Consider the following 12,995-nt stretch of genomic DNA (forward strand, 5'->3'; position numbering starts at 1 on the left):
GCTTTGTGCTTTTTTATTTTCAAAATGCTAAGAGGATGGAAAAACCAGATGAGGCTGGAATCCTTCTTCGCCTTTGTTAAAAAAATTTTCTTTCTTTTTTTTTTTTGGATGCAAAAAGGTTATCTGATGTGGAATAAAAGATAGCTCCAAGGCATCAGTGTGCTTTTATACTCTGATGAAAGCCAGGGGGCTGAAACACTTTGGATGCTGTTTCTAACTTAAAATTATGTCAACCAAATAGAACAAATGTGTTTTAGAAGCTTTTTGGATTGACTCAGATCTCTGTTTTTTGCACGTAACTACTAAAAAAATACCTTTTCAACAGTGAATACAGGGCATCCACTCTGACACAAAATCCATAAACAGCAAAAGTTTAAGCTGACTAAATAATCTATTAACTGTGACCTAACTTCCGAATTGTGTGTCTCCATGAATATAAAGTAGGTTGTTTACTAAAACAGTATTTCTCTGAGACTTTACCCAGGAGTAATGAGAAATCAGAAATTAAAGCAACCTGAGAAAATGTTTTTTCCTTATTTTGGCACATGTATTTCTCCAATGGGGAGGAAAAAGAGTGGATATATATATATATATATATATATATATATATATATATATATATATACACATTAATATAATTATTTTGTGACCCCTTACTAATGGTTCACTTCAGTTAAAGTAATGAATCAGCTCTCAATATCAGTCGATAAAGTTTTGGATGGCTGCAGATCTGAACACCCTGTGCTACGGATCCGCAGCATAGAGTCAGTGACATCCTACATCATCTTCGCAATGAGTCTGACTTAATGGAACACTCCCATGTTTTGGGCGAAATACCTTTTTTTTCAACATACCCAGACTGAAACGAGGTGTTTGATACCATTTTCACCTCTGTACGTCCAGTGGTTCAGTTCCTATAGGTAGCATTTCATGTTAGCTCAGCATAAAGACTTGAAGTCTACGGCAGCCATTAGTCTAGCTCCATCAAAGTGGAAAATATAAACCTTACAGCAACTCCGAAGCTGTCTTATTTACACAGTGTATCATTTGTATTTGAAATGCAAATCCTGGAATTAAAAAAATACACATGATACACTGTGTAAATAAAATAGCCTCAGAGTTCCTGTAAGGCAGGGGTAATCAAACACGTACCAAGGAAGGGTGAGACGCTGCAGGTTTCCAGTCTAACCAAAAACTCCACCAGATGATTTCACTGATTGGTTCCTCCTCTCTGATTGAAGGTGAGGTGATCAGTGAAATCACTTGTGGCCTTATGATACAGGGTTACCAGCACAATGACGTGATTATTTTCATGGGTAAATAGTCAGCCTTCTATCACAAGGCTTAGCTGTAGCTCTAAGCAGCTCTCCAAAGGCCTTTCATTGTACTATAAAAAAAGCTCATTTGTAACACAAACATCAGCTGTGCAAATATAATCAAATATGTATTTCAAATGAATGCATGAGGAACTCTGCCCATCTAAACATCATATATCATCATACGACATTATGTGAGTAATGTAATGCAGCAAAGGGCAGCACACAGCAAGAAGGTCCTGGGTTTGATTCCCCTTTCTGTGTGGAGTTTGCATGAGCTCTGGTTTCCTCCCACAGTCCAAAGACATGCAAGACAGGTGAACTGAAGATACTAAATTGTGAATGTGTCTGTCTGTCTGTCTGCCCTGTGATGGACTGGCAACCTGTCCAGGGTGTTTCCCCACCCTTCTTCAATGAGCGCTGGGCTCAGCACCCTGCAACCCTAATTAGAATAAGCAGCTGGGAAAATGAGTGAATGACTAATGCAGCATTCTGAAGAAAAACACTTTTCAAAGCCTGGAGCTCTGAAATGGTAAAATACGTAATATTCATTATTATGTGTTGCAATAAAAGTCTGGGTATCAACAATACCTGGAGATGTAAATGGGGAATAAGGATGATAATTGGATGATAATGAGGATACATTTGATTTGCTCATGTATTCTGTGCATCTCACACGCTTTCCATCGTACTGGATCAGAATCCAAACTCCAGACTTCATATAGTGTTGCTGTATTCACACTTACTAACAGCAACACGATGCCGCCTCTGTTGGTGAAGTCCCTACATTCTGTGTGCACCGCTTCAGCAGCTCACGGCTCAGAGGCCAACATATGTCCAGGTTAGTTTACAGCAGCTATGACAAAAGAAGGATTGTTCCTCACCTTCCATTTGCATACAACCTGCTTACTCTTTGCAGCTCTCCAGTCTTGCTCTCATGGGGGAGCGTGTGATTGGTCAGCGCTCCCAAATGTAATATATATTAAAAACACTTTATTAAGCTGCAAATGCAATTGTGCCAACGTGTTTACCTGGTGCGTCTGCAGAGAACTGCTGAATAGCAGCTCCATATAAAGTCTTTAACCCCTGGGAAACTGGTAATAGAAGTCCACAGGCACAGAGGTAGCATGGGCTTAAATTGAAATCCCCCCATTTTCAAATGTGCCAGAAAAAAAATCATCTGATTTAGGTGAAAATAGGAATCTGTATTCATTCGTTCTGCTCAAGTCATTTTTAATCTTCCCAACCTTGATGAGAAAGGATTCTGGCACATTTGCAGGAGGGTGAAGGCAGTAGGTTTATCTGCCGCTGTGAGTCATTTGCTGTAAAGGGTGATTCTGCTCTCAAACAGCAAATTTGTACTGCCATGTGATACAGTAAACAGCGCTGCCTGTGGACACTTCATGAGGTTTTGTCAAGATTTTATTGAAACAATGAGCACTTGTACAGTCGATTGCACATCATATCCAAACAAGAGTGTGCTAAGAAAACTGAAAAATTAATATTCACCCCAAAAATCAATTACTGCAGCATCACCAGAGCCAAGGCAGGGTGAAATTACGTTAGGACTTAAAGAGCAGGGTGTGTGTAGGGGGTAGTGAAATGACTATTAGTAATCCTCTAGCACACACACAGACACACACACACACACATACACACACACATGAATACACACCCTAACAAATTAATCTGTCTCAAGATGGCATTTCTCCAGGAATCAATTGGCAATCTGTACCTGTGCTGGCCTCTAAAACATCTCTGAAGCAGAATTATGGAGCTTTGGAGTCAGAGCCGTGTTGCTGTCCAACAGCCAAGTGTGTTCAGCAGCCAGGTGGACAGTGAAGAACAGCCCAGCTCTTCATCATCAGACACATCAATCCTGGGTGTGAGAGCAAGGCAGGGTGGGGTTTAGAAACACTGCGCTATGCCCAGCAGAGGATGGTGGATGGTGGGGAAACTGTGATGCCATGTCGGGGCAGGGAGGCTGCCTGGGAGCTGGAGCTCCTGAAATGTTTGGTCTAGAGTTTAAACAGACCAAAAACTGCCAGCCAAGAAATGATTTATCTTTAAGTGAAAATTCACTGAAAGGGTTTTCATGCAGTATGTTATTCCTGTGACCGTGGTTCAGTTACTGTGAATATAATCAATCTCTCTTAAACCCAGAATACAGAAAACCAGGACCTTACGATGTAAACAAGAGACACACCCCGAGCTGCTTCTTTGACAACATATTGGAAAATGAATTTGTGGAACTGAGTATTCATAGTTCAATCAGATTTGTTTTATGGCAGCGATAACAGTTCCAAACCATAGCATCCGACCACATCCTGTAACACAAGCCAGGGTTTTGTCATTAGGGTCTTCAAAATCAGCAATCAATCCACAGACAAGAGAGCAGCTCCAGGTTTTGTTCCCTGATAATGTCAAAGATCATTTGGATTTCCTGTTTCTTGCTTTGGGAAGGGCTCACTTATGCTAACAAAATGTAAACTGATCAGTCTAAGGTTATAGAAATATGCATGTTTAGGGTGCATTTTCCTTTTGAGGAATTGTTTGCTTGACAGTCTAGTTATTTAAGGTAAAATAGGGAGTATTGAAAAGCACAAAATAAAAGAGGTGATACTGATGTGGTTTAGTTCCACAGGGGAAACTGGCAAAACCTGCAGTTGGATCTCCACCCGGTGGCTGTTTATACTTTTATCCTCCCAAAGCTGTGAGATCATTCTGAAAGAAGTGCTCATTAAAGAAAACAAGATCCACCAACAGAAATGGGCAGCGGCAGAAATGCTGCTGAATCAACACCTCAGCTATTACAAGGAAGCCTTCAGTAGCTGCAGTGGCTCAGAAAAGGAGGCTTCAGAGCGCCTCTTGCCTTTCTAGTGAACACAGTCACTCAGATCTGTTCAAACCATGGCTCATCAGTCTATACCCAGCATTTAACACCATGACTTCCACGTCCTACATCTGAGTCTTTTTCGATTATGCAATTAATATGGTTACAGGAAATTGTACTCCAGTGCAGGAGAGTCACAGGCTGTTTTTCTTTTAGCTGCTATTAGCTGTATAAATGTATTTATACATTTTTTTTTTTAGAGTGTGCACTCTGCTTGCATACTGCCATGTATAAATCTGCCACCAGGGGGCGTCTGAGATATTATTCTGCACCTGCAACAATGCTGAGGCATCCTCCAAACAGCCCATTATCCTCAAGGAAAATCTGATCATGTCCAGTTGTATCAACATCAGTGTTTCATCAACTTGCAGTGAACTATCTGAAATATGTATTGGTGTCATATATCAAAGTGGTTTACTATACCTACATGCTATAGAGTGTCTAGTTTTCAATAACATTCAGCTAGACAGCAATAAGTGTGACAAGCTGGCATAAATATCTTGATATATGGAGCTCATCATGCTTTTCAGGAAAAAAACATTTTTCAATGTAAAAGTCCATTAATTGCCATAAGGAATAAGGGCTAAATTAACCTGCCTAATGTAGTGCAGCTAATGCAGTAGCCAGAGCACGATCAGTTAATCTCAAGCACTCTGAGCTAAGACAAGTCCTTTGTGATCAGTATTATATTGGCACCCATAAACGCTCCTTGTCAGAGCTTTGTTGTAATTAAAAATTAACCACTGAGTCAATTTTTATCTACTCAAATGTCAGACGTGTCATTTGATAATTAAAATACACCATAACGAAGTGGAAAGAGCAATGGATACACTTTATTATGGTATGCAATTGAACCCAAAACAAAAGGTTTATTGTCGTAACGGTCAGTGTTAATATATGGTGTTGAAAGGCTAAAACCATTCTAGCTCAAATCTACATATGGCTCTGAATGTGTGTATCAGAGTGGGTTTGTGCAGGAGTGACTTACAGTCCATCAGTCCGTCAATGTAGCATCAATTGATGCAGTAGTTTAAGGTAGCACAGTCATGGGATGATCACATAATCAATCAACAGAGTTAAAGGTATTTAATCAGCATGTAAGACAATAACTGAAGCTGAAACAAACCTGGGAGCCCACATAGGTTAATAAGCGTAGTAACCTTAGTGTTATTCTTGATTAATACCTTTATCATCCAGCAAGATTTGAGAGTTTCTAAAAGTCCTTAACTGCAATAAAATGAAGTTTTAGGGGCTGCATTTTCTAAAGTAATACAGTCTAGCGGGACTGGGTGGACTTGAGCTCTCCTGGTGGGTGTAACAATATTGTCCGGACCCTGTTAAGACTGACCGTCTAACACAGTGGAAATATGCCACTTCTTGAAACTGAAATAGCTATGGGCCTTATTAGCACTTCTTCTGTCTGTATTAATATACACAATAATATTTGCAGAAACTAGCCAACAGTTTACATCATTTTGGCTCACCATTCTACTGCAACTAGATGTTCCAGCTAACTAGATGACCTCTTAACATGGGGCTCAGTTTAGTATTTGTTCGCAAATCTGTTCATAACAAGAGACAGAGACACTTTATGCTCTGTATCTGACATGCAAGAGCACATTCACCCCTGCATGGTGAATGTGCTGTGGGTGGAAGCAGCATATTTTTTTTTTTTTTTTTTCAGCTTGGATCAGCGTAAGATCTTGAAGTTCACCTTAGTGTAGGCTGTCACGCAGTGGCTCATTTGCACATTGATCTAATTTGATCATGGCATTTTTGAAGACACATACATACACCCACACTTTTTTTTTTTCTTTTTTTGCAAGAACAGTTTGAAAGTGTGTAGTATTACAGTGATGTAAAACAGATAAAAGTAAGTCCAAACACCACATGAATATCAGTCAGTTATTTCAACCAGCCAGCTCTGATCATCTAACACCCAAATTAATGATCTAGCTGGAGGACAGGAGAGGAGACAATTAAATCTTCCATGGCCAAAAAGGGGCCATAAATGTTGGATGAAGAGTATGTTTAACATTTATTGGTCAAAAAAGGCCAACGTAATTGATATGCAATGAACTGATAAGAAAAAACAAATAAATAAGGAGAGATATTTATTTTATTTATCTATACCAACTGTCCTGGTTTTAATGTCATTAGTGCCGCTAAATGCATAAGGAGGTTTACAAAGTATACTGACCTCTTCCCACTGGAACATATATCCTCCTTTTAAACTGATTACCATCAACCTATATCAGATGGTGGAGAATTATTATACCCATCTCCTCTTCAGTGTAGTCATCAATCTCTTTCTACACCCCTTAAATATGCTATTCTTGGTCTTTTATATTGATTAAATATAGAGGGGGGGAGAAGTTTACCTCACAGAGCATGAAATATGGATAGGCTTATCTCTGTTCCGTTGCAGCAGTAGACCAAGATGATCTCAAAGCCAGGTTGCTTTTGAGAAGCTGGGCACAGACTGTAATAATGACATCCTCTCTCATATCTCCATTGAATGGATGATTTAGCTTTGGTTCTTAATAGCAGAGGGCCTTGCCAGACGTATTGCCTCTTATTGCTATTTATAGCCAAGCTGAACGGGTGAACAGTTTCCTTTGATATCTTCCATAAATATTCATCATTTCAAAAAATCACACAGCGCTTCAACTATTCTATTATAGGAGATGGAACAAAGTACAGGTTTAGGACAGGCAGACCGTCCTAAAAAACAAGTATAATTTAATGGCTGCTTTTATGGGGTTATGGAGCACTTGGATGTCTCATATGATACAAAAAAAATCTATATCTGAGATAACTAAAGTGTCCCACTAAAATAGATCCACTGAGAAATATGAGCTTGTAAACTCTTAGTCACACCCAAAAAAAAAACAAAAACGTATGACCCTCAATTCCTGTTCTTATCAATTTTCTGACAAAAAGGAGTTCCAGGGTGTGTGTACAACTGTGTGTGTTTGTTACCATGCATGCATGCTTGGATGCACTCCTGTTTGCATTTTTGACTCCCTGTGTATGTTCTAATTGTGATTGATAAAATATTCTTACACCAACATTCCTGGAAGCTCACGAGTCACATTTGGTAAGGATAACATGCAGCTTCCTCCCCTTGAAGCATACAGTAGCGCTCTAATGAAGCTGCCACAGCAGCTTTTACTCTTCCATGATTGCTTCCTTCCTGAGTCGAGGCTACACTGGAACAGCCAAGAGTGGCTTGAATGCTTCGCAAAGTTTCACCAGATAAGGAGATAGAGATGGTAGCATTACCAAAGAATGGAAAAGGCCAAGAGATAAAGTGAAAGTGACTCAGAGAAAGAGAGGAAACCAGACAAGATGATTGTTTTTTTGTGCAATGTTGAGCGTAAGAGAAATAAGTTAGAGAAATCTAACAGATGCACAAAATGGTGCGAGGAGAAAAAAGAACAGATTATTGTCACATATTCATGTTAGATATTTAGGAAAATATTACTCAGTATGGCTGTGATAAATAATGGGAAAGTACAAGAAATCTATATCAAATGATGTATATTTTATCAAAAATGTGCTTATAATACAGGTCAAATACAGCAAATAAAAAAGACCATTGTCATAATGCATTATATTAAAAAAGACAATATAAACATACATACACAGTATATCAAAATACACACTCTGGAACATTAGTGCAGTAGTAAAAAACTTCATCAACAGCATACAGTAAAGTCACATTAAAAACAGTTTGCAAAGCACTTCTGGCAAATTCAAAAGTACAGTCGAAATTGGTAAAATGTATGTGCCATTATGAACTGACCTAAAAAAATAAACCAACAAAAATACTGCTGTTGGATTTACCGATTCACATTTATGTAAATAGCTGGTGGACAGACCTCATCTGTGCACCCTTGTAGCTGATCTCTGTTCAGTATTAAGAGTAGTGCAACAAGTTAGTTTTGAATATCCCAGTTTACTGCTGGTTAGTTTGCATTATGTGTTTATCCAAGTGAGAACTCCTGAGTCCAACATTTAAGCCTGCATGAAAGTGATATTTCTGTTCCTTCTCATGCGACGTCCTTTCCCCATACCTGGGTGCTTCTTCTTTCCTGGAACGAAAAAGTGAATAACATCTCATTAGCACTTTTCACATTCAAAATCGGTTAAACACTCCCTGATGCAGAGGCATATGTACGTGAAGAGATAGCTTTTGCTTTTCTTTCTGCTTGTTTGTAACCTAACGATTGGCTGCGGTTCAAAAATGCCTTCGGAAATATCGCTATCATCCCTGAGAGCACGCTAATGGTTTCTTGAAATGCCATTCATTTTTCAGAACTGATAATGAAAACCAGTTGAGCGTTATTTGTGTTGCTGCCAAAATTCCCTTGTCCGCTGCATTCCCCCTGTCTTCAAACAAACAAGCAAAAAAACAGGCCTGAGTGTGGATGCAGATATTGTAAGCTGGATTTGGAAGGGGGCAATTTTTTCTCCAATTATCGTCTGGGAATCTTGAACACAGGCTTCATATTGGACCATGAAAATGTGTTGTGCTACACACACACACGCACCTTTGGCACAGACGTCCATGCAGCTCTGACGTGAGACGAAGTTGTTGCTGCTCCCTCCGCAGCCAGAGTAGATGAACTCCTCACACATCTTGGTGGCTGTGTTGTAGTAGTATCTTGTTATTGAGGCGGAGCACTTCCCTTTGTCCAGAGGATCCAGGCAGAGCACAGGAACAGCTGCAAAAAATACAAACCCAAAAAACTCGATTAAAGCAAACACAGTTCGAGTATTTGTATTTTTCGCTGTTACACTGTGAGACCACTGTCTGCAGGCCAATAATTACCGGAAAACAATTTACTCCTATGACTTACTCCTATGATTACTATTTTTTAAGGTCCAGAAAACTTTTTTTTCTCTCTTGGCTTCACTGAATCATTTCCTTCGCAGTGAAATATCCTCATTCATACTGCATCCTGACAGAGGAAAGATGTGCCACTGTTTTATCCATACAAAGCACCCAATTTCAATCTTCTGAAATGCTTCCTTGACAGTATTTTCACTCCATTTCACCTATGAGGTGTCTTTCATCTTTTTTTTTTTCAGACATCACAGCGGAAACTTTCTGAATCAAATCAACAGTAGCATTTCATACAATATTCATGATTAGTGTGTTACAAGACATCCCTTCATTTTTGCTACACTGCTTTCCATGTATGCATGCTCTGCCGCCACAGTGAGGCAGATGTCAAGGTAAATAAATGTCTACTAACTTTTCTGTGGACTGCAGTACTCCTTGCAAGAGGTGAGGTCCTGGAAGCGGTTGGCATTGCCCTGGCAGCCACCATAGTAGAAGGACTCGCACTGCATGGAGGTCATGTTGAAGAAGTAGCGCAGGTGGAGGGCGCGGCACGGTCCCTCCTCCTTGGCAAACCTGCAGATTTGGGGGATCTCTGAGGAGAAGAATGAAGAAATTTAGGTTAAGTTAGATCCACGTGGCACTGATCACTCCCCCCCCACCAGAAGAAGACTACAATTCAATCTAGACACAGTTAGAATCTAAAATACTTTGATGAACCCTATTCATCAATACATTTATAAATGCAAAACACTAAATGCAGATTATAGGAGGAAAATCCATACAATAGCCCTTAAAGGCAGGGCAAGGTCATTATCATCTCAAGTGTATGCATGTCACAGGAACAACTTACTTGGTATTCTAAAACATGTTTTCTGGCACTCCTGATAACTCTTGAAGTTATTGTCATTCCCTTGGCAGCCTCCATAGTAGAACGTCTCGCATTTCTGAGTGATGGTGTTGTAGTAATAGCGCTCGATCTCCCCTCTGCAAGGTCCCTCGTCCACTTGGAGCAGACACACGCCTGAAAGCAGCACAAAAGAAATCGGATCAAAGCGTAAATGAGTAGCCTAAGTTGCACACAATGCCGCGCGTTATATTCCAGTTTTTTTTTTTTTTTAAGCCTGGGGCCAAACGACGGGCATCAAACAAACACTGAAACACGAAGGCGCACTTGAGAAAATACAGATTAAAGCTCTCTTTCCTCGTTACCTTTATGTGGCAGCGCAAAAACGCTGTAAAACGAGGAGAAAACTGTCAGTAGGGTTAATATGCAAAACTCCATGGTGTAGCTTCAGTCTGATCCAGCTCCGGTCTTTTGCACTCTCCAGACCATCCCGGCGGCGCTAGATTTATACTTGAGTGAAGTTTTTCCCAGGGGAAAGTTAGGGGCGGGAGGTAGTGACTCATTTCCATACTGGATTCAAAGTGATGATGAATTTATTGGTTGCATCACAGATGGGGCTGTTTTACGTTTACAGTTGTAACATATTGCGTGTAAGTCTGTTTGTTTGGTGACTAATTGGGCCAATGTAAAATATCATGTTGAGTTCGTTTGTGTATGAACTAATAAGCCACTGTGACTGAATGAGAGCCCTTCCCTGTTAGACATATAAATAAGTTTAAGATTTGCTCCACTGACTGATGACCTGATGGTGATGATGATGATGATGATGACGACGAGAGTGCTGGTGTATCATCTTATGGTGATATTTTATGGATCCCTTAAGACATACAGCGTCCATATGTGATTGTCCTCTCCTCACTACAAACATTGCTTTGTCTCCAAGGGGATGACACTCTTGTGAAACACTTGTCTCATGCACTCCATTGCCAAGTTCCCAGCACGTACCGGTCTGACTGGATCCTGACCCACACCCACAACCACACACATACACTCACACACTCACACACACACACAAAGCCTTTTGAATAAAAGTGTCAGCTCTCTTTCCAGCCCCGTCTATGGTCTGTGTTGCCATCGGTTTAGCTTAATGGCTGCATCCGCCTCTAATACTCTTTCAAAGAAGCAGTAATGTCTCGCTTCACTAAGCTCCCCCCAAAAGCCAATTCCTTCCCCGCTCACAGGCATTCACCGCGCCCCACCATGGAGTATTTGTACAAAGGATTGGACAGTTTACTGTCAAGACTCATGGCATCACATCATAGTCTTAAGAAACAGAACAAAATAAAACAGACGTAGAGATACTGTGTTTCAATTTCAACAGCTACCTGTGATAATCTGGGAGAACAAAATATCCATTGCACTGCTTTCCTACATATGATGAACATAATGTTATGCCAGGAAAGGTTTGTCAGCTTTTATATGTTGTTGGAGAAGTGCTGTCGTTGTCATCTTTAGGACAATGATACATCTCCAACTTGACAGGTGGAGGCTAAATACAGATTAGCCATCTTATCAAAGTGACCTGAAACACAAAGCACCTCCCCCTGACCCATATCCGAATACAAAAACAGAGCCCAAATGTCCATCCAAACTTAATCTGCAATATATGGTTAAAACAATTCATTGTTTCCACATAATTCAATTGAGCCAAAACAGACACCTGTGGGATTTACTCTCCCCTTTGATAGCCTGGCATGATCATAGAAAGGGGCCTTGTCTTAATCAGATTAACGGATTAGGATTGTTTATGAAGATTACTTTATAACCCAGATTGAGAGGGAGGAGAGGGATTCTTCGGCAAGGTTCCAGGGGTAGAGGACAGCTCCCTGTAAGCAGTCGTAAGTATGCTTCTTTGTTATTATTATTTCATTATATTTTCTTGATTTGTGTGCCATATAAGAGTGATTATTTATGCCAAAAGAGTTCTGGATGTATTGAAAAGGTAACCTATTATTAGCCAGTAGATAAGTACATGCGCATTAAGCTCCTCCGTGGACATAATGATGATGTACTGATGATGATGATGTGAAAATTTGAAATTAATGAGTGAATATGACTTACAGTTGATTAATTAACATGTGTGCCCACCTACAGAAAATGCCGGTGATAAATGTAGAGGATCTGACAGACTTGGACAGAGCTAAAATGGAAGTAACCCAGCTTAAACTTGAAGTCAAGCTTGAGAGGTGGCAGGTAAGTGCTTCATCTTTGTACTGATTGATTCATTTGTTTTATTTGTTTTATTTTTTATTTTTTATTTTTTTAATTCAAAATCCCAGTGAAGAAATTTGTATTATCAGTCAGAATTTAGACTTGGACATGTAACCAATAATCATCATCCTGTGTGATTGTGATGATAAAAAAGGGGTGATTTATGTTTTGCAGAAGTTACCAGAAACATAGTTTGCCTCTGAGCGGCATTGCCTCAACATATCTGTCTGTTCTTTTGCAGACATCTAAATGCTGTGAGGAGATGAAGGACTACATTCAGGCTGGTGTGGAGGAGGACATCCTGGTCAAAGGCATTCCAGAGGAGAAGAACCCCTTCAAGGAGAAAGGTGGCTGTGTCATCTGCTAGACTGGACCTGAGGAGCTTTTCATATCTCAGATTAGCACCTCACTAGTGCCCAAGGACATTCTCCCTGCCCTCATAAAACGGATTATCATCTGCAGACAGACACGACTAGAGGAATAAACAAAGAATGAGCCCATGTGTAAAATTTCATGAGTTCCCATATAAATTATTCCCCATCTTCTGGCCAGATTTGTAACCTCGTGATTTTATTCTTTGAAAAGCTGCAATAAATAAGAGTTGTATTGGGCAAGCAATGACAGAGCTTTGTTTGATGTTTTTTTTTTTACAATGCTTCTCTCTCATGTGGTGTGTATAGTCTACGCAACTGGTCCCATGTGTTGTTTCACACACAGAAGCTGCTGTCATTAAATGTGCTTGTTTCCAACCCCTATAACTGAGCCTTGCCTCATCATTCACTGTGAAGACACCACCGTAACAACAGGGTAAAGAAATAT

At 40.0% G+C, this 12,995-nt stretch overlaps 2 protein-coding genes across 2 annotated transcripts; one reads left to right on the plus strand and one right to left on the minus strand.

The window, feature by feature from the left end:
- Positions 1 to 7,735: 7,735 nt before the first annotated feature.
- Positions 7,736 to 11,298, minus strand: tfpi2 (tissue factor pathway inhibitor 2). Its single transcript, XM_030063287.1, has 5 exons — positions 10,271 to 11,298; positions 9,912 to 10,082; positions 9,474 to 9,653; positions 8,766 to 8,939; positions 7,736 to 8,306 (listed from the first exon to the last, which is right to left on the minus strand). Exons 1-5 carry the CDS (start codon positions 10,341 to 10,343, stop codon positions 8,230 to 8,232), a joined length of 675 nt encoding a protein of 224 aa, XP_029919147.1. The 5' UTR covers positions 10,344 to 11,298; the 3' UTR covers positions 7,736 to 8,229.
- A 368-nt stretch (positions 11,299 to 11,666) lies between these two features.
- Positions 11,667 to 12,930, plus strand: gngt1 (guanine nucleotide binding protein (G protein), gamma transducing activity polypeptide 1). Its single transcript, XM_030063288.1, has 3 exons — positions 11,667 to 11,803; positions 12,060 to 12,158; positions 12,418 to 12,930. Exons 2-3 carry the CDS (start codon positions 12,063 to 12,065, stop codon positions 12,541 to 12,543), a joined length of 222 nt encoding a protein of 73 aa, XP_029919148.1. The 5' UTR covers positions 11,667 to 11,803; positions 12,060 to 12,062; the 3' UTR covers positions 12,544 to 12,930.
- The last annotated feature ends 65 nt before the right edge of the window (positions 12,931 to 12,995 follow it).

This window comes from Myripristis murdjan, chromosome 11, assembly GCF_902150065.1.
Source record: "Myripristis murdjan chromosome 11, fMyrMur1.1, whole genome shotgun sequence".
NCBI lineage: Eukaryota > Metazoa > Chordata > Actinopteri > Holocentriformes > Holocentridae > Myripristis > Myripristis murdjan.

Excerpts from the sequence above, each read along its gene's own strand:
- tfpi2 (XM_030063287.1), bottom strand. The coding sequence starts at position 10,343 with ATGGAGTTTTGCATATTAACCCTACTGACAGTTTTCTCCTCGTTTTAC. Across the intron at positions 9,654-9,911 it reads AACATGTTTTAGAATACCAA|AGATCCCCCAAATCTGCAGG; the intron begins GTAAGTTGTTCC and ends TCTTCTCCTCAG. Across the intron at positions 8,307-8,765 it reads CATGGACGTCTGTGCCAAAG|GAAAGAAGAAGCACCCAGGT; the intron begins GTGCGTGTGTGT and ends TTTTCGTTCCAG.
- gngt1 (XM_030063288.1), top strand. The coding sequence starts at position 12,063 with ATGCCGGTGATAAATGTAGAGGATCTGACAGACTTGGACAGAGCTAAA. Across the intron at positions 12,159-12,417 it reads TCAAGCTTGAGAGGTGGCAG|ACATCTAAATGCTGTGAGGA; the intron begins GTAAGTGCTTCA and ends GTTCTTTTGCAG.